The 27,514-nt window shown below is 43.3% G+C and overlaps 1 protein-coding gene across 18 annotated transcripts in view; it reads left to right on the top strand.

Annotated features, from left to right (window-relative positions):
• RASGRP1 (RAS guanyl releasing protein 1) overlaps window positions 1-27,514 on the top strand; it is a 289,246-nt gene that overhangs the window by 181,073 nt on the left and 80,659 nt on the right. For 4 of the 18 annotated variants that reach the window (XR_009051310.1, XM_057721599.1, XM_057721597.1 and 1 more), the window contains 5 exons: window positions 490-614; window positions 14,492-14,709; window positions 19,555-19,670; window positions 20,969-21,074; window positions 22,546-22,767. The exons of 1 other annotated variant lie outside the window; for it this stretch is intronic. Coding sequence is in view for 16 of the 17 variants with exons in the window: in XM_057721599.1 (XP_057577582.1) it covers window positions 14,630-14,709; window positions 19,555-19,670; window positions 20,969-21,074; window positions 22,546-22,767 (524 nt within the window). In the remaining variant the exon portion in view is untranslated. Of the gene's footprint in view, window positions 1-489; window positions 615-3,096; window positions 3,173-14,491; window positions 14,710-17,988; window positions 18,006-19,554; window positions 19,671-20,968; window positions 21,075-22,545; window positions 22,768-26,205; window positions 26,449-27,514 lie in introns of those variants that run through there. 13 more of the 18 variants (XM_057721603.1, XM_057721601.1, XM_057721602.1 and 10 more) reach the window with 13 other exon arrangements.

Raw genomic sequence — 27,514 nt, 5'->3', positions numbered from 1 at the left:
TGGATGGACCTGGAGATTATCATAGTAAGTGAAGTAAGCCAGAGAGAGAAAGGCAAATATCATATGATATTGCTTATATGCAGAATCTAGAAAAAAATGATAGAAATGAACTTATTTACAAAACAGAAACAGACTCACAGATTTAGAGAACGAACTTATGGTTATCCAGGTGTGGGGGGGGGGGGAGTGTCGGGGGGAGGGATAGGTTGAGATTTGGGGATTGACATGTATACACTTCTATGTTTAAAATGGATAACCAACAAGGACCTTCTGTATAGCACAGGGAACGCTGCTCAATATTCTATAATAACCTAAATGGGAAAAGAATTTGAAAAAGAATAGATATATATATGTATAACTGAATCACTTTGCTAAAACTAACACAACATTGTTAATCAACTATGCTCCAATATAAGATAAATGTTTTAAAAATTACTATATATATATATATATATACACACACACGTATATATATGACTCCCTCCGCAGCACAAGCAGAGAAAAGGCCACATGAGGACCCAGGGAGAAGGTGGCCATCTGCAAGCCAGGAAGAGAGCCTTGTCAGAAACAAGATCTGCTGCCACCTTGATCTTGGACTCCTGACCTCCAGAACTGTGAGAAAATATATTTCTGTTGTTTAAAAAAAATAATATATATATATATAGAGAGAGAGAGAGAGAGAGTTTAAAATAGAGCTTGATGTGTGTTAAGTGCTCAGTAAGTATTATTGGCTTCTCTCCTACGATTATTTCTTAAGATAGGAGGAGGGTTTAACAATTAATTTGGCTATCATGGGTATAATACTGAGGCAATTGCCCAGCTACAACCTTAGCCCGTTGGCCTGTAACTCCCTCATTTGGCCTTATCAGTCAAGGTCACTGTCCTTGAAGTTCTGCCCAAGTGCATGTTCAGTGGAGACTGAACTTGGTTAGAGTTTGGCATGAGGCAGGGACACAAAGGGGAACCCAGTCACGCCTCTGAGACCACATAGTACGTCATTGGTAGTTACTTTCCCTTGATGAGCTTCCCATAGAATTAAAGCTGTATTTTGGTGTTCTATCACCTGACAAAAATCAGAGACACATCTATTGAGACATACACAGGCTCCTCAGAAAAATCTGAGATGTCCCCTTGCTACCCCAAGTGGATCTTGTTCTTACATACTCCACCGCAAGCTTTCCTACCAGACCCCCAGTTAGAGGACTCTTGGAGCAGAGATAAAGTCGAGATCAATTCAGCACAATTTGCAGCAGAAAAGGAGAACTAGACATCTTAAGCATTTATAGCATGAATCTTGTCTTTTTAAAAGAAGATGACATTAAGAAGTTGTAACTACCAAACCAAAGTCTGTCATTTAAATAAAGAGCAAGCATTACTTATGACAGTACTGAGTGTGTTGAAGTATGCCCTGGAAGCAAGAATCACTTTAGATAATGACTCTTCCTGTTTCTAAGAGAACTCATGAGACTCGCCCTGCACACTGTGTTGGAAAGTCATTAAAACCACTGAAGCATGTCACGCTCAGGCTCCTGGCCAAAGAAGTGTTAGACCACCCACAGATAAGGCAGATTGGCGAGCATTAGGAGTCTCTGAGATGCTGCCTACTTATTTTTTTTTTCCTTTTTTTTAAATTAATTTTATTTATTTATTATTTTTGGGGGGGTACACCAAGTTCAATCATCTGTTTTTATACACATATCCCCATATTCCCTCCCTCCCTTGACTCCCCCCCCACCTTCCCTCGAGTCCCCCGCAACCTCCCCATCCCAGTCCTCTAAGGCATCTTCCATCCTCGAGTTGAACTCCCTTTGTTATACAACAACTTCCCACTGACTATCTACTTTACAGTTGGTAGTATATATATGTCTGTGCTACTCTCTCGCTTCATCTCAGCTTCCCCTTCAGCCCCCGCCCCCTCCCAAACCTCGAGTTCTCCAGTCCATTCTCTGCACCTGCATCCTTGTTCTTGTCACTGAGTTCATCCGTACCATTTTTAGATTCCGTATATGTGAGTTAGCTTACAATATTTGTCTTTCTCTTTCTGACTACTTCACTCTGTATGACAGACTCTAGGTCTATCCACCTCATTACATATAGCTCCATCTCATCCCTTTTTATAGCTGAGTAATATTCCATTGTATATATATGCCACATCTTCTTTATCCATTCATTTGTTGATGGGCATTTAGGTTGCTTCCATGTCCTGGCTATTGTAAATAGTGCTGCAATGAACATTATGGTACATGTTTCTTTTGGGATTATGGTTTTCTTTGGGTATATGCCCAGGAGTGGGATTACTGGATCATATGGTAGTTCTATTTGTAGTTTTTTTAGGAACCTCCAAATTGTTTTCCATAGTGGCTGTACCAACTTACATTCCCACCAACAGTGCAGGAGAGTTCTCTTTTCTCCACACCCTCTCCAACATTTGTTGTTTCCAGATTTTGTCTGCCTACTTATTAAACAATTATTTGTTGTCCATGATGCCCTGGGTGCTGGAGGCTACAGAGGACATAGGACACTTCTCTGCAGGACCACTTGCTTTCTGTATGACTTGGAGTAAATAATGCAAATTCCTATGAAACATCAATTTCTTTGTCTGAGACATGGGGAGCAAAATAAGTGTATTAGGATGCTTTTTCGGGGGGTGTAAGTTACAGAAAAAGCATGATTCAAGTGCTTTAACAATCGTGGTTAGTCCCATCTCACATATCAGCAAGTGTATAGGTATGCCAGGAGCTGGGGCCTGCCTCTGCTTTGCGCAGCTCTGGCTTTACATAGACGTGCCAGGCAAACATCCAGACACCACAAGGTCCAGAGCGGGGAGGAGGCGTGTCTATTCCTAAATGCCTCTTTTTCATGAGTGAGGAAGCCTTCCCAAACTCCCACCCACCAACCAGTCTTTGCTGGCACTTCACTGGCTTGACGGGGGTCATATGACCACCTGTGACCCAATCACTGGTGCACTGGTGACAGATGCCACTATTGGTTTAAAGTATTCAGCACTTACCCCTAGGCTGAGGGCAGAATCAGCTTCCCCAAAGACAGGATGATAGGAGGACAAAAACCTAAATAATAGCTGGACTTTGTGGACGAGGAAGAGCAGCAGGTGGCGGACGCAGCAGCGGATGGTGTTTACTATGCCACCCCACGACGTTCCTGTGATGCACAGGTGAGATGGTGGATGAAAATGGCCCACTCAGTGCTTGACACATGGGAATGATAACAGCAGCTGACATTTTTGAGGACTTACAGTGTGCCAGGCACTTTATATGAATTCTCTGATTTAATTAGTGCCCTGTGAGGTAGGTGCCATTTTTATGCCCATTTGAGAGATGAGGAGACTGGAGCACAGGTGAGTTAAGTAACTTGATCACAGCAGAGTTTGCATTTAACTCAGGCACTGTGACTTAAAGACCTGCTCTCATGCATTCATTCTCTTAAGATTTACTGCACTGAAATGATAGTCAAAATCATCACCCAGTTTCTGCCTTAATCTCAAGAAATGTGTAAATTTTGAGTTCCCTGGGATTCACACACGTGAAAAATTAGAGTGTGATACAATATAGCAGCTACTGACAATCTCTGTGGTTTAAGAGAGGAAAGATGTAACCAGTGTACATAGGGAAGACAGTAGGGGTGATGCTGAAGGCATCAGGGGATGGCAGTAGGAAGACAAGAGGGCACGGGCCTCCATGGAGGTGTGAGTTTGGGAGGCAATGGAGCGCAATCAAGACTGATGTAGCAGCTCAGAGTTTTCAGAAATAAAAGGCTACTCTTACGTGACTTGAGCAAAGGGCAGGGGCTTTGGAATCCACTGTTTGGAGATGGAGAAGTAGAGCAGGGCTCTGGCCACAATATCTACTATAGACTTCGGCTGGGCAAAGGTGGTGCTAGAGTTCAAACTTAAGGTAGTTGCGCACCTATCCTGGCCTCCACAGCCCCTCATCTCCCCAAGGATTATATCCCTGTGCCTGCATTTTAGGTACCCAAGCCTTCTGAATGACTGGAGATCTACACCCAAACCTCACGCTCTTATGAAGAATACCGGGGTTTCCCAGGTGGGGAGGACACTGGAACGTTGATGGAATTCCATCCTCTGGATAGAATTTTCCAGAGGTATCTGACTGAGGGAGAGGATTTCTCTCTATATCTTACACCACTTCCTGCGGCACCAACTTTTATGCCAAGAAAGGCCCCCTCAAGGACATGTTCTGGGCAGGGTTTCAGGTCTTGTTCTCCTAAATTGATATTTTTGAATCACATCACTATGTCTACATCCTATTTAGAGTATTACCTATTATCAGTTTCTTGTTTATCATCTTTTACCTTATTTAGTCTTAAAATTGCTTTCCAAATTCCTGATATTCCTGCAATCTGATATTTAGGCAACAGGTACCTTTCTAGGTTAATAGAATAGATCCAAGTTGGGAAAGGATGGTCTTTGGAGTGAGAGGTTGAGTTCAAATCGCAGCATGGTCACTCACTGCTGGGAGCCTCTGGACCCCAGGTCTTTGTGAGGCAAAGACCACACATGTACAACAGCATAATGCCCCATCTCGACAGTGAGCTAAGTATAAGAAAGGTGTCTAGATCCTTGTCTGGCATATAAATGGTGTTTTAAATGTTAGTTTCTTCCTCCCCTCTGTCCATTTCCCTTTACAGGGGGTAGGGAGGAATGTTTAAATGCAGTGAAAGCAGAAGAACCTATGTGTAGTTTTCAGGATGCCTGATTATGCCACTAAGTTGCTGTGTGGCCTGGGGTGAGACCTTTACCTTCTCTGGTTCCATTTTCCCATCTACAAATAGGGGAGGTTGGATTTGATATTCACGAAGTCACCAGTATATGTAAGATGATGTTTTTATTATGTACTGTCTACATTCCCCAAATTCAGAGTCACAGGAATTCCCCAAATTCATCTGTCTCATCTAGGCTCCAGACTCATTTCCCCCAGGTGGGTGTGGCCCAGTTTCCCATTCAGCTTGTCCTGCAGGATCCGTTCTGCCTCATACCTGTTGTGAAATGGCTGTTATCTAAGACTAACAGGTACCTACGGAACACTTAGAGAGTGGCAATAATGATCTCAGACTCATCTAGACAGCCAGCAGTTCATTGATAGAAAAGCACCTGATAGCGAGATGTCAGTGGGAAGGAATGTGAGGTCACCTCACGCTGTGGTTTGCAAACTGTGTGTCTTGGGGACCTGGAGGTTCCTCAGAGCCCCTGGCAGCTAAGGGGATGGGGAGGCAGCAACAGATGGGCCCAGTCCCTTCCCACAACGAGAGTGGGTTCACCTCTGATTCATTCACTTCCCAGTTTTCGGCAGAGGTTTCTGCTGGAAGAGTTGACTGGTGAAAAAGAAAAGAAAAATTCTTGAAAGTCACCAATTTCATCTTACCCTTTCATTTTACAGATTGGAACTATACTTCATATTTCAAAAGGCTCAGAATAATTCCCATCACCTTTAGATCCAGAAATTCCACTTTCAAGAAAGGTATCCTGGGACTTCTTAGGTGGCACAGTGGTTAAGAATCTGCCTGCCAATGCAGGGGACACAGGTTTGATCCCTGCCCCAGGAAGATACCACGTACCATGGAGCAACTAAGCCCATATGCCACAAGGAAGAGTAGCCCCGGGGCTCCTCACAACTAGAGAAAGCCCATGTGCAGCAACGAAGACCCAACACAGCCAATTAAATTAATTAATTAATTAAAAAAAAGAGAGAAAGGTATCCTAAGAGAGTAATTATGGATTTCTGAAAGTTTCAAGAATGTTCATCCTACTATGGTTTAAAATAGGAAAAAAAAGAAAGGAAAAAAAAAAGGATGCACCAGCAGGAGAGGAATAATTGAACAAAAATTGGTACATTTCCAAACATGGAATACCGGGATGTCCCATATATCATGGAAGGAAATTATTTATATGGAAAATATGTTCATAATACATTGCTGAGTGGAACATACACACACGTGTTTGTTCTGCCTCTGTCTTCATTCATGTCATAGGAGGACTTTCTGGAAGCCTTTAAATGGGGCATCATTTGGCCAGTGATGGTCTACAGTTGACCTGTGCATCCACCTGTCCCTTTCTCACCCACCAGCTCTCTCTCATGCAAGACCTCTGCCACTGCCACCATAAGAATAAGCATGTCCATTGAGAATGACACATCCAGATGCTCCAACACTTCCATTGCTGGTACATGGGAAGTCTGCTGGATTCTTGACAAAAAAAGATAACTCTAAGCCACATTTTTCCCAGATCCTGAAGCATCCCTCTGCATCCTCAGAATTACACAGTCTTTCTTAAATCATTCCATCCATTTCTGGCCATCGCTGCCTATCCATTAGGTCTCAAGTCCAATTCTTCCACCAGAACTAGAACAGACATCACAGAAACCTTCATTCTTTCTTTCTGTTTTTACTTATCCCTCCTCTCATTAAAAAGAATAAACAAACCTCCTCACTATCCCTCAATATATAACTAAATATTTGCATGTGTATGTAAATTGAGGCCAACGGATCGTAGAATGTATTCGGGGGTTCAGAATGTGTGATGGACAGAATAACGCCCTCCGTAAAATGTCTGCCCCTGGAATCTGTGCATCTGCTACTTTACCTAGCAAAAGGGACTTTGCAGATGGAGATGAAGGATCTTGAGATGGGGAGATTATCCTGGCAGGCCCAATATAATCGCAAGGGTCTCTGTAAGAGGAGGCCAGAGGGACAAAGTCAGAGAAAGGAGATGTGACAATGGAATTAGAGATTGGAGTGCTGAGCTTTGAAGATGGAGGAAGGGACCACAAGCCAAGGAGTTCTGGCAGCTTCTAGAAGCTGGAAAGGCAAGGAAACTGATCCTCCCCTGGAGCCTCCAGAAGGAACATAGTCTTATCAGCATCTTGATTTCAGCCCTGTAGGGCTCCTTTCAGACTTTTTTTTTGGGGGGGGGGGGCAGAGGGCCTTCATTCTTTTTCCTTTCTCAAGGAAATTTTTTAAAATTTTATTAAAGTATAGTTGATTTACAATGTTATTTTAATTTCTGTTGTACAGCAGAGTGACTCAGTTACGCATGTATATATATTCTTCTTCGTATTCTTTTCCATTATGGTTTATCACAGGATATTGAATATAGTTCCCTGTGCTGTACAGTAAGACCTTATTTATCCACCCTATATATACTGGTTTGCATCTGCTAATCCCAAACTCCCAATTCATCCCTCTCCCACCCCTCTTCCCATTGTCAACCACTAGTCTGTTCTCTATGTCTGTGAGTCGGTTTCTGTTTTATAGATAAGTTTATTTGTGTCATATTTTAGATTCCACATATAGGTAACATCGTAAGGTATTTGTCCTTCTCTTTCTGACTTACTTTGCTTAGTATGATAATCTCTAGTTGCATCCATGTTGCTGCAAATGGTATTATTTCATTCTTTTTTATGGCTAATATCCCATTATATATATATGTGTGTGTGTATATACACACACACGCATACAACACATGTTCTTTTTTAAAGATTTTTATTGGGGTATAATTGATTTACAATATTGTGTTAGTTTCAGGTGTGCTGCAAAGTGAATCTGTTATAGGTATACATATATACACTCTTTTTAAGATTCTTTTCCCATATAGGCCATTACAGAGTACTGAGTGGAGTTCCCTGTGCCATACAATAGATCCTTATTTTTTATATATAATAATGTGTATGTGTCAATCCCAGTTTCCCAATTTATCCCTTCCTCCTTATCCCTTGATAACCATAAGTTTGTTTTCTACATCTAACTCTATTTCTGTCTTGTAAATAAGTTCCATTTGTACCCTGTTTTTAGATTCCACATATAAGCCATATCATATGATGTTTGTCTTTCTCTGACTTCACCCAGTATGATAATCTCTAGGTCCATCCATGTTGCTGCAAATGACATTATTTTGTTCTTTTATATGGCTGAGTAATATTCCATTGTATATATGTACCACATCGTCTTTATCCATTCATCTGTTGGTGGACATTTAGGTTGTTTCCCTGTCTTGGCTATTGTAAGTAGTGCTGCTATAAATGTAGGCATGTATGTATCTTTTTTAATTAGAGTTTTTGTCTTTTCCAGATTTATGCCCAGGAGTAGGATTGCTGGATCACATGGCAACTCTATTTTTAGTTTTCCGTAATGGCTGCACCAATTTACATTCCCAAAAACAGTGCAAGAGGGTTCCCTTTTCTCCACATCCTCTCCAACATTTATTATTTGTAGACTTTTTAATGATGGCCATTCTGACTGGTGTGAGATGGTACCTCATTGTATTTTTGATTTGCATTTCTCTAATAATTAGCGGTGAGGAGCAACTTTTCATGTGCCTCTTGGTCCATCTGCATGTCTTCTTTGGCAAAATGTCTGTTTAGGTCTTCTGCCCATTTTTTGATTGATTGTTTGTTTGTTTGTTTGATATTGAGCCATGTGAGCTGTTTGTATATTTTAGAAATTATGCCCTTGTTGGTTGCATCATTTGCAAATATTTTCTCCCAATCTGTAGGTCATCTTTTCGTTTTGTTTATGATTTCCTTTGCTGTACAGAAGCTTGTAAGTTTGATTAGGTCCCATTTGTTTATTTTTGCTTTTATTTCTATTGCTTTGGGAGATTGACCTAAGAAGACATTGGTGAGATTTATGTCAGAGAATGTTCTGCCTATGTTCTCTTCTAGGAGTTTTATGGTGTCATGTCTTAATATTTAAATCTTTAAGCCATGTTGAGTTTATTTTTGTGTGTGGTATGAAGATGTGTTCTAACTTCATTGATTTAAAGTTGGCTGTCCAACTTTTCCAACACTACTTACTGAAGAGACTGTCTTTTCTCCATTGTATATTCTTGCCTCCTTTGTTGAAGATTACTTGTCCATAGGTGTGTGGGTTTATTTCTGGGCTTTCTGTTTTGTTCCATTGATCTTTGTGTCTGTTTTTGTGCCAATACCATGCTGTTTTGATTACTGTAGCTTTGTAGTATTGTCTGACATCTGGGAGGGTTATGACTCCTGCTTTGTTCTTTTTCCTTAGGATTGCTTTGGCAATTCTGGGTCTTTTATGGTTCCATATAATTTTTAGGATTATTTGTTCTAGTTCTGTGAAAAATGTCATAGGTAGTTTGATAGGGATTGCATTAAATCTGTAGATTGCTTTGGGTAGTGGGGCCATTTTAACAATATTAATTCTTCCAACCCAAGAGCATGGGATAGCTTTCCATTTCTTTGAATCATCTTCAGTTTCCTTTATTAATATTTTGCAGTTCTCAGCATATGTCATTTACCTCCTTGGTGAGGTTTATTCCTAAGTTTTTTTTGTTTTTGTTTTTTATTGATGCAGTTTTAAAAGGGATTGTTTTTTACATTCCCTTTCTGATATTTCATTGTTTGTGTAAAGAAATGCAACCGATTTCTGTATGTTAATTCTTGTACCCTGCTACCTTGCTAAATTTGTTTATCCGTTCTAATAGTTTTTGTGTGGAGTCTTTAGGGTTTTCTACATATAGTATCATGTCCTCTGCATTTAATGACAACTTTACCTCTTCCTTTCCAATTTGAATACCTTTTATTTCTTTTTCTTGTCTGACTGCTGCAGCTAAGACTTCTAATACTATGTTGAAGAGAAGTGGTGAGAGTTGGCATCCTTGTCTTATTCCAGATTTTAGTGGGAAGGCTTTCAACTTTTCACCATTGAGTATTATATTGGCTATAGGTTTGTCATAAATAGCTTTTATTATGTTGAGTTATGTTCCCTCTGTACCCACTTTGGTAAGATTGTTTTTATCATGAATAGATATTGAATTTTATTGAATGCGTTTTTATGGATCTATTGAGATGATCACATGGTTTTGTCTTTTCTTTTGTTGATGTGGCGTATCACATTGATTGATTTGTGTATGTTGAACCATGCTCGTGTCCCTATGATGAATCCAACTTGGTCATGGTATATGATTTTCTTTATGTGTTGTTGAATTCTCTTTGCTAATATTTTGTTGAGAATTTTTGCATCTATATTCATCAAAGATATTGGCCTGTAATTTTCTTTTTTGGTAAGTGTCTTTGTCTGGTTTTGGTATCCTTTCAGAGTTCTCACTTGCTACACAGTGAGGTTGTACATTTGTGTTGTATTAAGTCACTAAATTCAGAGTAACTGTTACAGCAGAAATAGGAAACAAATACAGGAGGGCAAGAATATTGCTGTTGTGCTAGGAGCAGCCAAATGATTCTATTGTATAATGGTAGGGGGTGGAGGTAAGAGTTTTTTTTATCTATGTTTCTTATCTTTACTGAATTGAACACATAGAACTTTTGTAATAAAAATGAGAAGTTATTATTTTCAAGAGGAGAACTCTGGTGAACCATTGCATCAAAGTCCTAAAAAAGAGCCAGTCAGGAGTCAGGCATCTGCATGTTAGAGGAAGGGGAAAGAGTCAGTGGTAGACACAGCATGCAGCCTGTAATGTCTCTAATACCCATTGATTTACCCAGGGCCATAATGTCCAGGGACTCTTGAGGGATGGCTAGAATAGCACTCAGGAACACTGGGCTTCCCCCAAAATGAACTGAGAGAGTGAATTGAGAAGTGAGCAGGCATAAGAAGAAGGGGGAAAAAACCGAGAAAAAATGCTTTAGGCAGAAAAGGAAAAATCAAAATATTGCAAGAAGGGAAATCTTCAGACACTTTACAAATGTGTATGAAGGAGGCAGACAGAGCAAAGCTTGACAGACTAGCCCACACTGAGCAGACACGTGACAGTGGAGGTTTACAGTAGCCTTTCAGCAGGTTCTTTATGGTTCCTCCCAGGAACCAGGCCTTCCTGCATGTTTTTCCTAGCCCTTTTCTTCCCACCAAAATATACCTGTCTCATTCTAAAGACAACTGTCAAATATACTTAATTCAGTCAATGTCATGGGGGGGAAAAGGAAGGAGGCACATTCTAGAATAGCTCTGTTTGGTAGAAGTACAGTGCAAGCCACATATATCATTTTTAATCTTTGGTCACAATAAAAAAACAAAAAAAAGAAACAGATGAAACTAACTTTTATATTTTATTTAACTCAATATAGCAAAATATTATTTCAACATGTAGTCAATATTAAAATTACACTAATGAGATATTTTATGCTCTTTATTTCATGCTAAGTCTTCAGAATCTGACATATATTTTGCACTTAAAACACATCTCAATTTGGAGCAGCCACACTTCAAGTGCTCAATAGCCACATCTGGCTAGTAGCTATTGTACGGGGCAGTGTGGTTTTCTATTAAAAGAAATTAAGTGGCACAATGTCCAAAATCAGCGAGTGATTCTAATTTGGATTCTAGTTTTGTTAGGGCAATTGAGAACATTTGAATAGGGACTGAACAAATGAGAAAAAAATTGGCTATGGACTAGTTATTAGATATCATTATAGAATTATTAGTTATAAGTAAAATATTATGGATATGTAGGAGAGTGTCTTTATACTTAGGAGATTCAGGCTGAAGTATTTAGTGGTAAAGTGTCATGATGTCTGCAAATTATTCTTGAAAAGAATGTTCTTGAAAGAAAGCAAATATGGCAAACTTAATCATTACTGCATCTAGATGGAAGGCACTCGGATGTTCTATGTACTGTTTTTTTTTTTTAACTTCCCTCTATGTTTGAGATTCATAATAAAAACTTGGGGGAAAACACACACACACACACACACACACACACACACACACACACACACACATCCCTACCCCTGCCCTAGACTCCATTCCAAATAGGGGCAGTTTATCTGTTGGAGGCTTTTAATCTGCTGAACTAATTGTGCTATTTTTTAGGGTAGAATAGTTTATGAAGGAAGCAACATGGTTAGTAGTAGGAACACAAAATTTGAAGATAAAAGATCAAGATTCCATTTACTAGTTATGTAACTTGAGTAGCCCTGTAATATATAGCAATATAGTATTACTATATAATAATAGATAGAGAGGTAGACTGTAGCCTTAAATTGCTGCACAAAGGACAACCAGTATGGCCTTTTAAAGGGAACTTTAAGTGTTAAAGACTCTATAGGAATTCCAGGCCTTGGAGCCAGTGAGAAAGCTATTTTCATTGGAGGAACGCTGATAATATCACTTTGGTATCTGTTCACCTGGAAAGAGAAAGGCTCTCTGAAGCCTCTGTCCCTGGTCACATGCTCCTGAGCTGTGATGAGGAGGCCTTTGCCCTGTGCAGGTGTCAGCACCATTGCTCCAGAGGCGACAAACAGAGCCACTAGCGAGAGAGAGGTGGGCAGGCTCAGTTGCATGACAGCCGGAAATGACTTTGAAACTATGAAATGCCAAATATCTCGCAGTAGAAAAATCCAAATTATGTGAAAAGGAATCACCTCCGTGGACGAAGAACACTTGACATCCACAAAAATATTTGTTTTGGAATCGTGTCCATGTATCCTCAGAGCATCACAGTCAGTGTGAGATGAAGAGAAAGCAGATGTGTGCGTCCACATCTGTCATTTTAAACCCGGCCTCATAGTAATTAGGCATTTTGTCTAACTAGCACCAAAGGGCTGAGTTAGGAAGACTCTACCAACCAGAATAAAAGTTCCCGGAGAGGCTTTGCATGCCCATGTTCTCCTTAAACATTGCTTGAATTGGATTGACTTTTTTCACTCACTGCCAGAGTCAGGAATAGAGTACAGGTCTCTTGTTCTGAGATGCAAACCTCAAAACTCATTTATCATCCCCAAACATAGATACCATGCAAATATAGCAATAACCATCTACCTCAGAAATCCTATTCTGGTGGGTTCCATTTCTCACTCTGGCAAAGATCTTAATATTTGTGGTGAAGTTATGCTGGCCCCTTACTTTCCCCTTTGTTTTTTATGCTGTGAGGTCTTTCTTCCTTGCTTTTACTGAACTTCAAAGTTCTGAGATGATTTCTTCCCCTTTCCATTTAGGTAACTTCTACTGCTCTTGCTCACTTTCACAGGTCTGCTCCCTGAAAAAACCTCAGCACTGAAAATTTACCCTCCCAGCACACACACTTGCATGGTTGCATGCGCTCAGACCCATACAGTCGTGCACTAGACAGACTCACATATTTGATGGAGATGACACTTAAGTCCCAGAGGTTCTTGGATTGCCCACAAAAAGCCCTAGTCCAATCAGTTGCTCCAAACCTTAAAAGAGTATGACAGCTAGTTAAACTTCTCAAGTTTGGACCAGCTGATGCAAAAAAGGCCAGTGTTCTGTTTGTCTGTTTGTTTACTTAGACTTAATAAACACTTTCTTCATAGATATATTTTTAAAATAGTAAAATTTATCTCATACCTCTGAAATTACTAATCTCTGAAAGCATGGAGTCTGGGTTAATGATGTTTTACTGTATCACTTATCTAACTGAAGAGCATAGAATTCAATCAAAGTAAATTGAAGTGAAAATGATCACAGATGCTCCAACTGGAGCACTGCTAGGAAGACTTCAGAAGTCAGTGACTTGTCTAGTGAGTCAAGAAATGAAGAACTGGACTAGCACGAAATTTTTACTTAAAAGCTGAGGAAAAATCTGCACAACTCCAAGTCTGATGGACCTCTTTCCAGGCCCTACCCCTTTTGAAATTGTTCAGGGTCGTCCTGGCTGAGTGAACTCCAGAGAAGGGGAGAAGAGGAGAGGAAACCTCTGAGACCATCTTCCCCCTCCAGAAATTTATCATTTTTCTGATCGATGTTCTTAGGAATTTTTACTCAGCTAAACAAGCTATGGAATTCAGATTTTTAACATTTATATTTATAGTAATAATACATGTATATTTTTAGTTTATACGCACAAGTCCTTGATTAAAAAACAAAAATGGCAAAAAATAAAAACACCCAAACAAACAAAAATGGCATGTTTAAAGTCGGGACTAAAGCTGCCTTTTTTTTTTTTTTTTTTTTTTTTAAGAGATTGAACTGAGTACTTTCTTCCCTAAACTACAAGACCAGGTGCAGCACAGAGCAAGTGTTGCAATGGGGATGATTTCTGGGGTATAGATAATTTTGACATACCATTTTATTGTTTTATGACACAGATTTCTCCCCTTTTACAATTTTTAAAAAATTTTTGTGTATTTATTTACTTATTTGTCTGCGCTGGGTCTTAGTTGCAGCACACGGGCTCTTCATTGCTGTGTGTGGGATCTCCCTTGCAGCATGCTGGATCGTTTTAGTTGTGGCATGCTGGATCTTTAGTTGCTGCATGTGGGATCTAATTCCCTGACTGGGAATTGAACCTGGGCCCCCTTTATTGGGAGCTTGGAGTCTTAACCACTGGGAAACTCTCCCCTTTTTAATGAAACAAAAGAACTCAACAGAGGGGGAGCATATAGAAATCAAATTGTATACTACAAATCAATTATGAAGCTAACCAGACTCTTCAGATAATATCTGCTAGAAACCAGGAAACAGAAATGGGATGAAGAAAGATAAAGACAAATGCTTTACCCTGTGACATCATCTTTTCTAGAAAAACTCAGTGCTGTTTTGGTCAAGAGGCCAAGCTAGACTTTGAAGACATGATGGAATTCTCAGTTCGTTCATGGTTCACCTTGTGGCCTAAACCAAGTCACTTATCTCTGCGCCCTGGCACAGACTCTTGTGAATAATGAACAAAGAGCAGGGATGGAACGTCCTCTGTGAACGAAGAGGAACCATCTGTCTACCAGAATCTCAGGAAAAACTCAGGTGGGTTTGGAATTCCCCACCCCTCAGCCCGGAAAGCCTAGACTGTATTAGACAGTCCCCCGTCACGAGGTCTCAGTCTGGCGTGTTTCCAGGGGACTCTCACAAGCCTAACTCTCCCCAGCAAACCAGTCTGTCGTTATGTGTCCACAGATTAGGTTCTCGCGGGTCTCAGAGTCCTGGGTCCTCCCAGTCATGCCCAGAACAGGGTTTGCTTCCTAAGGTGGACGCCACAGCTGATATGACCTTCCTGAGTCCTGTAGATCAGCACTGGCTGAGATCTGAGCTAAACCTCCTCAGGAAACAACGAGACCTCAGCAGCTTTGAAAAAAAGTGGAAAAAAAGAAAAGAAAAAAAGATATAGGGAAGAAGGAACCCGGCAAATTGGCAGCCATTTCCCTGAGTTCTATTCTCTGCTGGAATGATGTTGTTTTCTGTTTCCTTCATACCTGTAATGACAGCCATGCCCTTCATGAAATACAAGATGAGAATAAGTGCAGATAAGACAAGAAAGGGTTATCTGTTTCTACCTCTTCCAGATGAACTTTATGACAAGCAATAAGCACTTCCTGTCCTATGGTGGCTGACCTGCCAATCAAAGTGTGCTCGGAATCCAGATAGCACAGTTTTGTGTGCTTTCTCCCAGCAAAATGGACAACCTGGGTTCACTGAGGGATGAAATGCTGAATACCAGGGACTGAAAGGACTTTTGTTTTAAACAGTCTTTTGAAACCCTAATTTCCTTCAGCTCTAGTCCTATTCGTGTCATTCAACAATGACTTACTGTTCAGAAGGAGCTCCGTCTGCCAAAAATATTGGGTCTTGAGAGTCTGAATCAGAAGCCATCCCTGACTCTCAGAAGCCTGTCCTTTGGATATCCACAACCTTAGTAAAGTTGTGGTGCAACAAACATGAAGCCAGTTGTCAATCTCAGGCAGCTCAACCCCCAGCCTCCAAGTGACGAGGGCAAAAACACAAGACATGAAATAGGATGGGACATAGTTTTCAGGAACCTGGACCTATCATGCTTCTTTGTAGCAGAAGGTAGAAAGTAGGCGAGCCTTCCTACTTGCTGTCTCTCCACGTATTTCCTTATCTCTAGCCCCCTCATTTTATTTTATTTTTATTTTTTGTTTTTAACCTTTATTGGAATATAATTGCTTTACAGTATTGTGTCAGTTTCTGCTGTGCAACAAAGTAAAAGAGCCACATGTATACATATATCCCCATATCCCCTCCCTCTTGAGCCTCTCTCCCAACCTCCATATCCCACCCCTTTAAGTCTTCACAAAACATCAATCTGGTCTCCCTGTGCTCTGTAGTAGCTTCCCACTAGCCAACTATTTTACATTTGGTAGTGTGTATGTGTCGATGCTACTCTCTCACTACGTCCCAGCTTCGCCTCCCCCCGGAGTCCTCAAGTCCATTCTCTACGTCTGCATCTCTATTCCTATCCTGCCACTAGGTTCATCAGTACCATTTTTCTAGATTCCGTATATATGTGTTAGCATACGGTATTTGTTTTTCTCTTTCTGGCTTACTTCATTCTGTATGACAGACTCTAGGTCCATCTACCTCACTACGAATAGCTCAATTTCATCCCTTTTTTATTAGCCCCCCCACTTTAGAGGTGTGTGGAATAGTTGGCCATCTGACCCTTCCTTCATGTATTCCAGTGTCTGTAAGGACAGTATTTGGCATGCACTCTCAGGGCTGGCAGAGATGCCAGACGTCACGTTACATGGAAGATTAAAAAAAAAAAAAAGTGGTTGTCAAATGTCCTAGAAGAGTAAAAGGAAAGGTGAGACACTGATGGAAATAGCAGAAATGGAAGTTGATGTGTCACCTGTGAGTCTTCCAGAGAGGCTGGGAACCAGGAAGAGAAGCAGCGCCGCTGAGTCAGGAACTTGCCAGCATGTGATTTGCTCTGTGTTGAGAGCAAGGCAAGAGAGGGACCCTTTTTCTTCAGTGCCCAGATCTGTGTCAGAAGCTGTAAACACGTTGGGTAGGACAACAAGCTAGGGGGATACTGAGAAAACTGGGTTTCTGGGATGTTCCAGGAAAGGATGGTCCAGACTGGGAAACTGAGGGACTAGACAAAGTAATCTAAACACTGGAAGTCCAAATCAGTCTTAACTCCTAATTTGACCAGCTTAGACCAAAAGACTGAACTTACAATGGCACCTCAGAAAAATATTCGAACCTGTTGAGGGTAGATTTTAAGATTAGAATACAGTCATGAGAATTTTTTTGAAGTATAATGTTGAGCTAAAACTCTCTTCATGCAAAGGAACAAACACGCAAACAAATCAAAGCTCTTGGGTTGCAGTAAAGAAGCCCTAAGGAATAATGCTTGAATCACTTGATATAACAATTCCCCATTTTTTAAAAAGAAGATCAAAGCCCCTAAAAAAGGAATCATGAAGAAGAAATTATAGTAGGAACTACATTCAGCCCAGTCTGCTAAGGACACATTCACAGGGATAGACACACACACACACACACACACACACACACACACACACACACGAGAGGTATGGTACATGTTATATGAGAAGTGACATAATAAGGTAACGAGGCCCCGACCAACATATTAATAGCACAGTGACAACAGTTATACTTTCACTTTTCAAATAACTGAAAGTGAAAACTTAGGCCTAAAGAAGTCTTAAGTCAGTGGCTCTCCCTCCCGCAACCAATGGCCAAGTCTTTTCAGAGGCAATTCTAGCTCAAGCTGGGTCAAGGAGCAGTGTAACTATATCAAAAATTCTGACCCTTTGATGCTCTGGTTTGTAATTTGTGGTTGATAAGACAGCTAAAAGCTCAGCACTTCATTGAGACCATCAACAATATAGTTGGTGCTGGTTACTGGTCCTCTTTACCTCATGCAGAATTTTCTACTAGGTTATAGCCAACGAGCTCAATTGTTTCGGGTGCAAAATCTAATATATTATGAGTGGGAGGTGTAACAAAATGATGATAAGCTTGGGCTCCAGAATCACACTGAACTGAAACCCAGCTTCATATTTCACTGTGTGTCCTTGCATGAGTCACTTAACCGTTTTGAGCCTTAAGCCCCTCCCCCACCTACAAAGTGAGGACAACAGGGTAAATCATCATAAAGTCTTTTTGTGAAATAATGTGTACTTATTTCTTGGCACAGTGCTTGACATGCAGGAAGTGCTCAATAGTTCGGCTCATAGAATCACCATGAGAAATCTACGGGAAACAGAAAATACAGAGAAAAAGGAAAAAGCTTTCTGTTTGATTGTAGAATCTAGCTCAGCACAGCTTAATATGTAAGTTGGCCCTTTTTTGTTTGGTTGGCTGTTTTTGCTGCCTACCAACTGTGCCTAATAGTCTAGCCTACTTTCTGCAATAGCCCAGGGGCTGCCAGGTCCTTTCTGGCTGGACTTCTGGGTACTGTAGTTTCAAGTTCAAGTGTGACATGGAAGCAATAGGTACTTACTCACTCCCTGGCACAGAACTAGTATTCCTTATTCCCTACACAACAGCCAGTTGGTCAGTAAGTACAACTTTTTTGGCTCCTCCAAGCCCAGCCCTCTGGCCTTGAGTGAACCCTCCAGAGCCCCTAGTTTTATCTCTCCTCCCCAGGCAAGCCTCCATTTTTCATGCCATTTCTCACCTCAGTGCCTTCCAGGTCACCTTTCATATGCCTCCGTACCGCATGTTCAAAGGGGACAGAGGGAGCTCCTCCTTGAAACTCACCTTTCCCCCTATTTTTTGCCGACATTTCTCAATAGCCGGAAGCCACTACTCTCTCAGAGCCAGGAAAGAGCACTTTGTCTTTCTTGAAGGAACCAGGCTCACTGTGAGGGCCGACTCACAGGAGGTGTGGGGCTGAGAGCCCACAGTACATGCAGGGGCCCGCAAAAAGGTTTTAATTTCTTTTAAAAACCAAAGAAAAAAATTCTATGAAATAGAATGTATGTATAATAATGCATCCAGCCTGGATTCTATTCATCTTTACGCCAACACAATCATCAAATATATTTTAAAATATATTTTTATGGAGGAAGTGTATCATAGTGTGTCCCTGCCACTCCTGCTGAGTTTAGAGTGGTCCTAAGTTGGGAGAGCCTGAGGCAAACTTACCCACCTGGACCCCACTTCCTAACGTGACCCATTGACTTCCTCTGGCTGGTATAGAACAAAAGTCACAGTGACTTAGATTTTTAAAAGGATTTTTTACATAGCACAGGGAACTGTACTCAATATTTTGTAATAACCTATTCGGGAAAAAAATCTGAAAAAATAGGTATATTAGGGCACTGATTGGATTTATCACAACAATATGTATAACTGAATCACTTTGCTGTATACCTGAAACTAACACAACATTGTCAATCAACTGTACTTCAGTTTTTAAAAAAGAGGATTTTTTAAACAACTGCCAACATTGATTATATAAAACTTGTCTATTTCCATCACGAGTCTAAGCCAGACTTCTTCACACCCCCACCCAAATACAGACGATGTCAAAGCGCTAACACTACATTGAGATCACACCTGTGTGAACCAGATTAAGAGCCAGCATGAGGTAGCCTTCCTCAGGAAGCAAAGCCTCATTTCTGGGCCACTGGAAAATCACACATAAATGGGCACTGATTGGATTTATCACAACATAGGGCAACACTTTTCACTGATCGATTTAATTTAAAAATCAATCAAGCTGAACACTTGGTTGACTACCTTGGTTGACGGTTAGGTCTCCATCATGCAGACTCCTCCAGCTGCACACGTTGTTCAGAGGCAGGTTTTCTCAGTTTGATGCAAGGTGCAGAAACAAAACAATACAAAACAAAAAAGACAGTTTTTCTCTTACAGTAAATTTTGGCTGCCATTTGGACAGATGCCGAGAAATCACTTCAACCGAAACGTTTTGAGTCTGTTGCCGATTAGACATGGAGGCAGATCAGTTTTGATCAATACTTGCAGCAAATGTAAGCCTGCAGCTTGTTTTTTAATCAATGCATTTCTTTTCTTTTTTTAAATATAAATTTGTTTATTTTATTGGCTGCGTTGGGTCTTTGTTGCTGCACGCAGGCTTTCTTTTAGTTGCGGCGAGTGGGGCTACCTGTTCGTTGCGGTGCGCGGGCTCCTCATTGCCGTGGCCTCTCTTGTTGCGGAGCATGGGCTCTAGGCACATGGGCTTTGGTAGTTGCAGCACATGGGCTCAATAGTTGTGGCACACGGGCTCTAAAGCGCAGGCTCAGTAGTTGTGGTACAGGGGCTTAGTTGCCCCACGGCATGTGTGATCTTCCTGGAGCAGGGATCGAACCCGTGTCCCGTGCATTGGCAGGCGGATTCTTAACCACTGCACCACCTAGGAAGCAAAACCAACACATGTCTAATTTTCATGATGCTGTCTTGGGTGTGCCGATTATTTGTGAAACACAATCTCTGTACCCAGGGAACACAGCTACCTACAGGGTTAAGTCATACCCTTCGTAGCCCAGCTCGATTCCCACCTCCAAATCCAGAGGAACAGGCAAGACAGACTATTCCATCCCAATACTTTCCTAAGTACACTTTTCCTAAGTATACTTTCCTAAGCCTACTATCTGCCCATGATTGTTTCAATCTCTATTTCCATGACAAAGAATCAGACTGAGTAAAAAGACACGTAACATCACATGTGGGGTGGAAAACTGGGCTTTGGCACAGGGAGTGGGCTGGAGTGTTAGAACTCCACTGTCGAATCGAGGTAAATGTGTGTGAAATGGCCTACTTTAGTATTTCTTAAATATGAGTAAAATATGACTCCTTTTAAAAGGAAAAAAAATTTCTTCTAGACCCTTAAGGATGTCTGCCGATGATCCTGGTGTGAGAAGCTCCTGCCTATGTTCATTTACAATGATTTTCTCTATCACTTACATGCAAGTGTCTTTATTAATACTCAGGAGTTTTCATTTCAATACTATGCTTATCACAGTACTTTTTTGAATGCATATTAAACAGTTTTTGTACTCAGAAAACCACATCCTTTGGCTGGTCCAGGCCATTTGAATCTTTCTATTAACTGGTTTTTTTTTTTTTGAGCTTTTACCCTGTCTTTGTAGGTGTTAAATGATTAAATAGTATTAGTGCTAAGGCGGTGCTGGGTGCACAAGAGGAGTTTTAAAAATAGCGGTTGCATTATTAAACTAGTTTTAGCTTTTAAGTTGTTGCTGTTCTGATTGCAGTGCAGCCATTTGAAAAGCTCAGTGTTGAATGGTAATTAACTCAGCCTTCTTTCCAGCAGTGCTCAGCTCAAGCACCCAAAGGCTACCTTGGGAAGTGGCGTTAATTGAATCACATCTAAAGTGGAGCGAGGGATTCAAGTTGCTCATGGGGGACTCTTCAAGGTGAGAAGCCTCTCAGATTCTGCAAAGGCAATAAGATTAAGTCACACTTGAGAACCTTATTTATGTATTGGCAGGGGGTGGGGAGAATCAGAGTAAGTTCCTGTGTGTGGTTCAGCACAGCACTCCACGCTGCTTCTTCCTTACCTCTGCATCTTCTTTTTCTCTGAAACACTGGCCTCACCTCTCCTCTTCCCTCACTTCTCTTTGGCTCACTATTCATCTCACCCTTTACATCTTAAACCACACCTCACTTCCTCTGAGAAGTTGGCTCCCCATCAGCCAAGACTAGGGCAGATGTCCCTTGGACGTGATTGCATAGCACTTACTAGGTTACTGAAACAGTCACTTCATATAGCCACAACCTGGCACTCAAAACATTAATGTGTCCACAGGGGTTGCTGTGTGGTAGGCATAGACCATGTCATATAATCATTAGCAACGTTGCATGAGGTAGGCCTTGTTTGTACCCATTTTTACAGACATGGAAACTGAGGCTTAGAAAAGTTAACTTGTCTCAGGGTTACATTACTAGGAAGCATGAAGGCTGGTTTTCAAAATCAGTCTAACTCCAGAGCTCACACTTTGAACTACTGTGCCTTTTTGCCTCCCAAGCATTTGTGAAAAACATATTGTTCAATATTTTTTGATAAACCTGAACAAAGCAGATTCACTGACAACTTACCTTTCCTGGCCCTGGCTTCTGGTTTTTTAAAGCTATTCAGGCCAGAATCAGAAAGCAAGAAGTTCTATGCCAGAATGATTCAAAATAGGATTTATTGATGGCCTAGATGCTTGCACACAATACAAAAATAAAAGTTACAAAAGGGGAAACAATGAAAAGCAGGATTCCCCCTACTTGGAGCCACCTAGTTCCCCTTTTCCAGAGAGAACTATTGAGATCTGTTATTATCATGAGAGGTAGCCCTAGAGCTGCATTTTGTGAACTATGATCCCAACCTACTAATGGATCAATTTTGAGGGGCCTGACCAGCATTTGTTCTTTAATGTCATTCAAAAAAAATTGAAAGGATCATGTTTCACACAGCTTGTGTTTCTGTTTGACAAGTAGCACAAATGTACATCTGAGTCACAGAGTGTAAAATGTGATGTTACACTTCTCACCACCGGGCAATATTCGAAACTGTTTAAAAGCCCCTGACCCGGGCAGACCCAGAAGCTGGAAATTATGAAGGCCGCTTCCACAGAGAACCTCCCGCCCTTACTTCCCATGAGTCACTTTGGAACTCAGCAGCCGGATCCTGTAAAGCAGAAGTCAGATCCCCTGCCTCCTCTGTTCAAAGTTTTCCAGGGACCCCTATCTCACTAAGAGCAAAAGCCTTGAGACAACATGTATTCCTGTTTGTTAATATCCTAAAACAATTCCAAAATCAAATAAAAACATGGGCTCCATGATGTAAAGAGTCTATGTATGGGAATATCTGTCTTAAAATATTTATATAACATTCGTCAGATTCCCTTTAGAGAATCCTGGGGGGACCTCAAGGAGAGAGAACACTCTCCAGAAGAGCTGGCCCATGGACACAGAGACTCCCAGAGAGGCATGGGCTGCATCCACAAAAAGATGCCGAGGACAAAGAAACATGCAGGAGTCCAAACATAAGCCCCCAATCTACAGGCTCGGAGCAAAAGGAGTTGCTTCTCATGTGGGCAGTTTCTCTAGCTTTGGTCCAAGGTGAGTAGCAACAGGGATAATAAAATAATGAGGCCAATTCTCCCTGTCTCAGAAACAGGAGCTGCACTCAGCAGGAGAGGAAAGGACGGTGCCACATCCCCTCCCTCCTCTTCTCTCTCCATCTCTCTTCGCTCTCCCATGGAGCTGTGTGTCCCTAAATGTGGCAGCTTTGTCCTCACTGGTCCATATGGGTGCCTCAACCAGAATACCCCACAGTGCCCCCGTGAGGGCAGGGGTAACCCAGCTCTGCGGTGGCAGCTCCTGGAAGTCAGGGTGTATCATCATAGCATATCTGGACTTGTTTGTTTATTAGACATGTAAGCTCATGTGAACAAGGCTCTTGTCTGTCTTGTTCTCTATCAGATTCTCAATATCAAGGACAGCATCTGACACTAAGTAGGGACCCAATGAATGATTTCAAATGGCTGAGAAAATGTTAGACCACAGAGTGGAAGCTGCGGTGGCCAGTAGGTACTCCAAGCGTAACGAATCATCAGGCAGATTCTGTAAGGTGGCTTTGCACCCCCTGCCCCTGGGAGGCAGCCTTGTGTGTGCCGTCTAGGGCAACTTGCCAGTTTGACATGCATTTGGTATAACTGTGCCTTTGCGCATGTAGGTGAAAAGAGATGTCAGGCGGAAGGAAGTACATAAGCAAAAGCACTGAGGCTTGCAAGGGCACAGGGCACAGCAATTACCAGCAGTGGCCAAGTCACAGCCTAAGAGGTTGGGTGCCTGGGAGGGCATGGCTGGAGGGCATGGCTGGAGGCCAGGCTGTGAAGGTGAACAATGTTAAGAAGTTTGTAATTTATTCTGTAGGCAACTGGGGAATTTCTTGGCAGTTTGGAAGCAAAGAAATGACATGATCAGGTAATTCTGGAAACATGAAAAAAGGATCCGAGAAGAGGAGGTTCTATAACTCGGGAGGCCATTTATGAGGCTGTGACACATGTTCAGGTTCAGAGATAACTGGCGCCAAGACACGTGGCTGTGGAGAGGTAGAGGAGGCCCTGGGGATGACTAGGGGAGGCAGCCAGTTGGAAATGTAGTTTGGGATGTTAGATATGGAGGTTAGATATTCAGATATGGGAGTCATCTGGGTTTTCTTGAAGTCATGGAAGAAATTAAAAACACCAAATTTGAAAAAAAACAAAACAAAAAACACCTAATTTGAGTCGTGGATCATTTAGAAAATCTGATGAAAACAGGTGTTTTTAGTTGCAGAGGCTTCGCAAATACTGACCAAAAAGCCAAGTAAAAGGTCCGGGGATATCAGTTAAGAGCCCCTGGTTGAAAGAAGAAAGAATAACAGAGAAAGGGTTCCAAGGAATGACCTTACCCAAAGTGTGAGCAGAAGAAGACCGTGGTCCCCAGCCTTTCTCAACTGTTACAGAGATATTGACTACTGCCCATCAAAGTGTTTGGAGAAGCAAAAGAGAGGATAAGAGAACAAGAGAAAAGAAGGAGCACTTTGTTCCTGAGGTCAGAGGTGCCTCAGACAGCACCAGGGAGACTAACCGCATGCCAGAAGATGAAGAGACTGAGCTAACTTCTAATTTTTTAGGTGCTTGGAAAAGACAAATTGCTCAAGTAGGAACAGCCAGAACCCCCTTCAAAGAGTTCAGCGGGGCCCAAAAACCCAATCTGCAAGAGGAATGCACAGCTCTCAGGAAGCTGGAGAGGAAGAAGCTTCCTAGGTAGAAGGAGGCCTCTTTCTTTAGAAAACTCAGCAAGACTCGTTTCTCAAATAAACTAGTAGCTAATCATTTCTATAATTATTACATAAAGAACTGCAGGCATATAGATGCATGCAACTGCCTGCAACTGTGTTTGGTACTGTGTGTATACAGCCAGTAGCCCATCTCTCTATCTAAACACATTTACATATAAATATGCATTTATATAATGGTACATTTACCCATTTGGCATGTATACATATGCATATACAGTGTAAGTCTGGAAGAGTGTCATAATTTAGTGTTTATTAAATATCCAAAGGTTCCTTCTATGTGTATGGCTGTGACTGAGAATTTGGTTCTGTTACCCAATGTCCATGAGCATCCTTGGAGAAATTTCTTTCTGCTCTCAGTACGAAAAGAGTTGATCTTCTCTTGAGCAATTGTGTGTGTGTCTCACATATGACAGAAACTGAATTATAGACAAGGCTTCCCTTTTGAATGTGACTGCTAGAAATCCAGGAGACACATCTTTAGTCCCACTTGTAGCAAGTGTATTGGACTCTATGGGATGCATTAAAAAAAAAAAACTTTCATTTTTGGTTCCGTTTTATGTACTTTAATTTTCATGTTTCATTTCATAATTTCTTTTTGTGAGTTAGGCACCTTTGTAAGCTATCTTGATTTTTTTATTTTTTATTTTTTTTAGGATAAGGTGGCATATACATATGAAGCTTTAAGTCCAGAACATTATGGCTGGGAAGGGACTTTTTAATGTGGCTGGAGTTAGGTCATGTGACATTGATCATGGCATTTTATTAGGGCAAGTCCCACAGCGATTAGAGGGAGTCAGGCAGATCTCAGCCCAGGTCGTGGTTCTCTCTGCTGTGTACTAGTTGTGTGATGGGAAGCATATAATCCCCTAAACCTTCATTTTTTTCATCTTTAAAACAGCGACCTCTTGATATTTGGGGGAGATGATTACTTGAGGAATGTACAGAAAGCACTTAGCACAAGGCGCTCAGTCAACACTGGCTATCGCTGTCCTCACTCTCTTTTTGGCGAGCAAGGGTAGGCAGCCTCTCCTGACCAGACCTGCCGTCAGAAAGTTCTCCCCACTCCTCCCCAGCCCTGTCCCCCTCTCTCCCATACCCACAGACGCCAGGCAGCTGTGTCTCGCCTGAGGCGGAGCACACCTGGAGCGCACTTCCACACTCGCCGCCTCCCGCAGGGTGCAGAGCACGAGAATCTCCAGACCGGCCTTGTTCATTGCTGCCAAGACGACAGACACCCAAAGGCACAGGCGAAGGCAGACCCACACCTGTGTTTTCGCTCTCTATCCCACTCCCAACTCCGCGCTCTGGTGTATACAGGAGAGGCCTGCGAGGGGACCGGGGTCTTCGGGAGACTAGACTGAACTTCGGGAAGGCGAGGGGGTGGATGGCCCCGAGAGCCGCCCGGTGACGCGGGTTTCCTCCGGCGCCCACCCCCTCTCCTGCCGCTGGCTAGGTGATATCCAGGGCACCTGGTGCCCCCGCGCCCCTCCAGCTCCCCTTCCGCCTTCAGCCTGGGGCCGGGAGAAGTAGCCGCCAGCGGTAAAGGGCGAGACTGGAGGGCGGCCCAGGCCTGCGGGCACTACCGAGTAACGGGGGCAGGTTCGGGGAAGAGCTGAAGAGCGCCACACGTTTCCTCGCCGATAACATCAGCGCCTGTCAGGTGGTTGCAGCGGGCGAGTGTGCGCGCGCGCGCAAGGAGGAGGGCGAGGGGGCGCGCTCACACAAAGTTTGTGCCTGCGGGTGCGCCGCGGTCCGGCTCGCCCGGCTCGGAGCGCGGCGGGTGGGCGTCCCGCGCGAGGAGGCCGGGGCGGAGGGGCCCGGCAGGCGGCGGCGGCGGTGGCGGAGGCGATGCGCCGCACCGCGCCGAGCCCGTGCCGCCGCGCTGGGTGAGGCGCCTCTGCGAGCGCGGCCGCGGCCATGGGCACCCTGGGCAAAGTGAGAGAAGCTCCGCGGTGAGTAGGGGCGCCCGTTTCCTCTCTTGGTGCCGGGGACACAGCGCGCGCAGCCGGGGGACCGCGCGGGGATGGGAAGTGGGGCGGCCGGCGAGGCGCCGCCTCCTGCGCGAAGTTGCGGGCCCGGGGGTCTGGCGGCGGCGGCGGCGGCGGCCGGGGTTTCGGCCGGAGTCGTGGGGACTGGCGCGAGTGACGGCCGAGCTCGGAGCGCTCTGCGCGTCCTGCCCAGCAGGCGGGGGAGGGAGACGGGTCGTGCGGACGCGCGGCCAGGGTTGGCCCGGAGAGCCCAGAATCGCGCCCGGCGACCTGGTCCCCCGGCCCCTGGGACTCCCACTCGCGGACTTTCCGCGCCCCCGGCACCTGCCGCGGCTCCGGCAGCGCCACCTGGCGGCGCGTCCGGCCCTGCGGATGTCGGGCCCGACCCAGAAGGCCAGCTGCGTTTGCCAGGAGCGCACGGGGCTCAGCCGGCCACGTAACTGTCGGGATGGAAACCTGCACAGCCCTCCCCGCACCGGGGTCCTAGAGACATGTTTTAGGGAGGTCTTGGGGTGACAGAAGATGAAGGAGAAGCGACCGTGAGTTGAAAAAGCTATTGGCAGGAGAAAGAGGCCTGGAGGGGCCGGGCAACTTTGAGTTTGTTCCCCAAAGAGCCAGAACCAGACGCTGCCCGGCAATGGCCTGGGCTCCGCTTAGGGCTGGGCAAGCTGTGGTCTTCCCACCTGCGTCCATGCAGACTCTGTTGCGCCTGGCCGTGCCCAGTCGAGGCAGAAAGCGTTGCCCTGCTGGACATCCTGGATCCAAAAGTTCTTGGCCCTTTACGCCCTTCCCTGCCGCGCCCTGTCCCATGGAGGTCCAGCGCTGTGCCTTGCGCCGGATTGAGAGGAGGGGCTTCAGTAAATCAAACGGCGTGTGTATTATGGGGACGGGAAGAGGACGGGACTGGAAGAAATCCTCGCTAGAAGCCAATAAAGCCATCTTCCACTGCAAAGAAAGTTGTGGAAGTTTCCGTTTGCTCTCTTTGTCCATTTCACCCCGTATTCTTCCAGGCTGAATTTCATAAAAAGTT

Source organism: Hippopotamus amphibius, chromosome 2 (assembly GCF_030028045.1).
Source record: "Hippopotamus amphibius kiboko isolate mHipAmp2 chromosome 2, mHipAmp2.hap2, whole genome shotgun sequence".
In the NCBI taxonomy this organism is placed as follows: Eukaryota; Metazoa; Chordata; class Mammalia; order Artiodactyla; family Hippopotamidae; genus Hippopotamus; species Hippopotamus amphibius.
The sequence above is the reverse complement of the archived record's forward strand: the minus strand, read 5'-3'. Positions and strand labels throughout refer to the sequence as shown.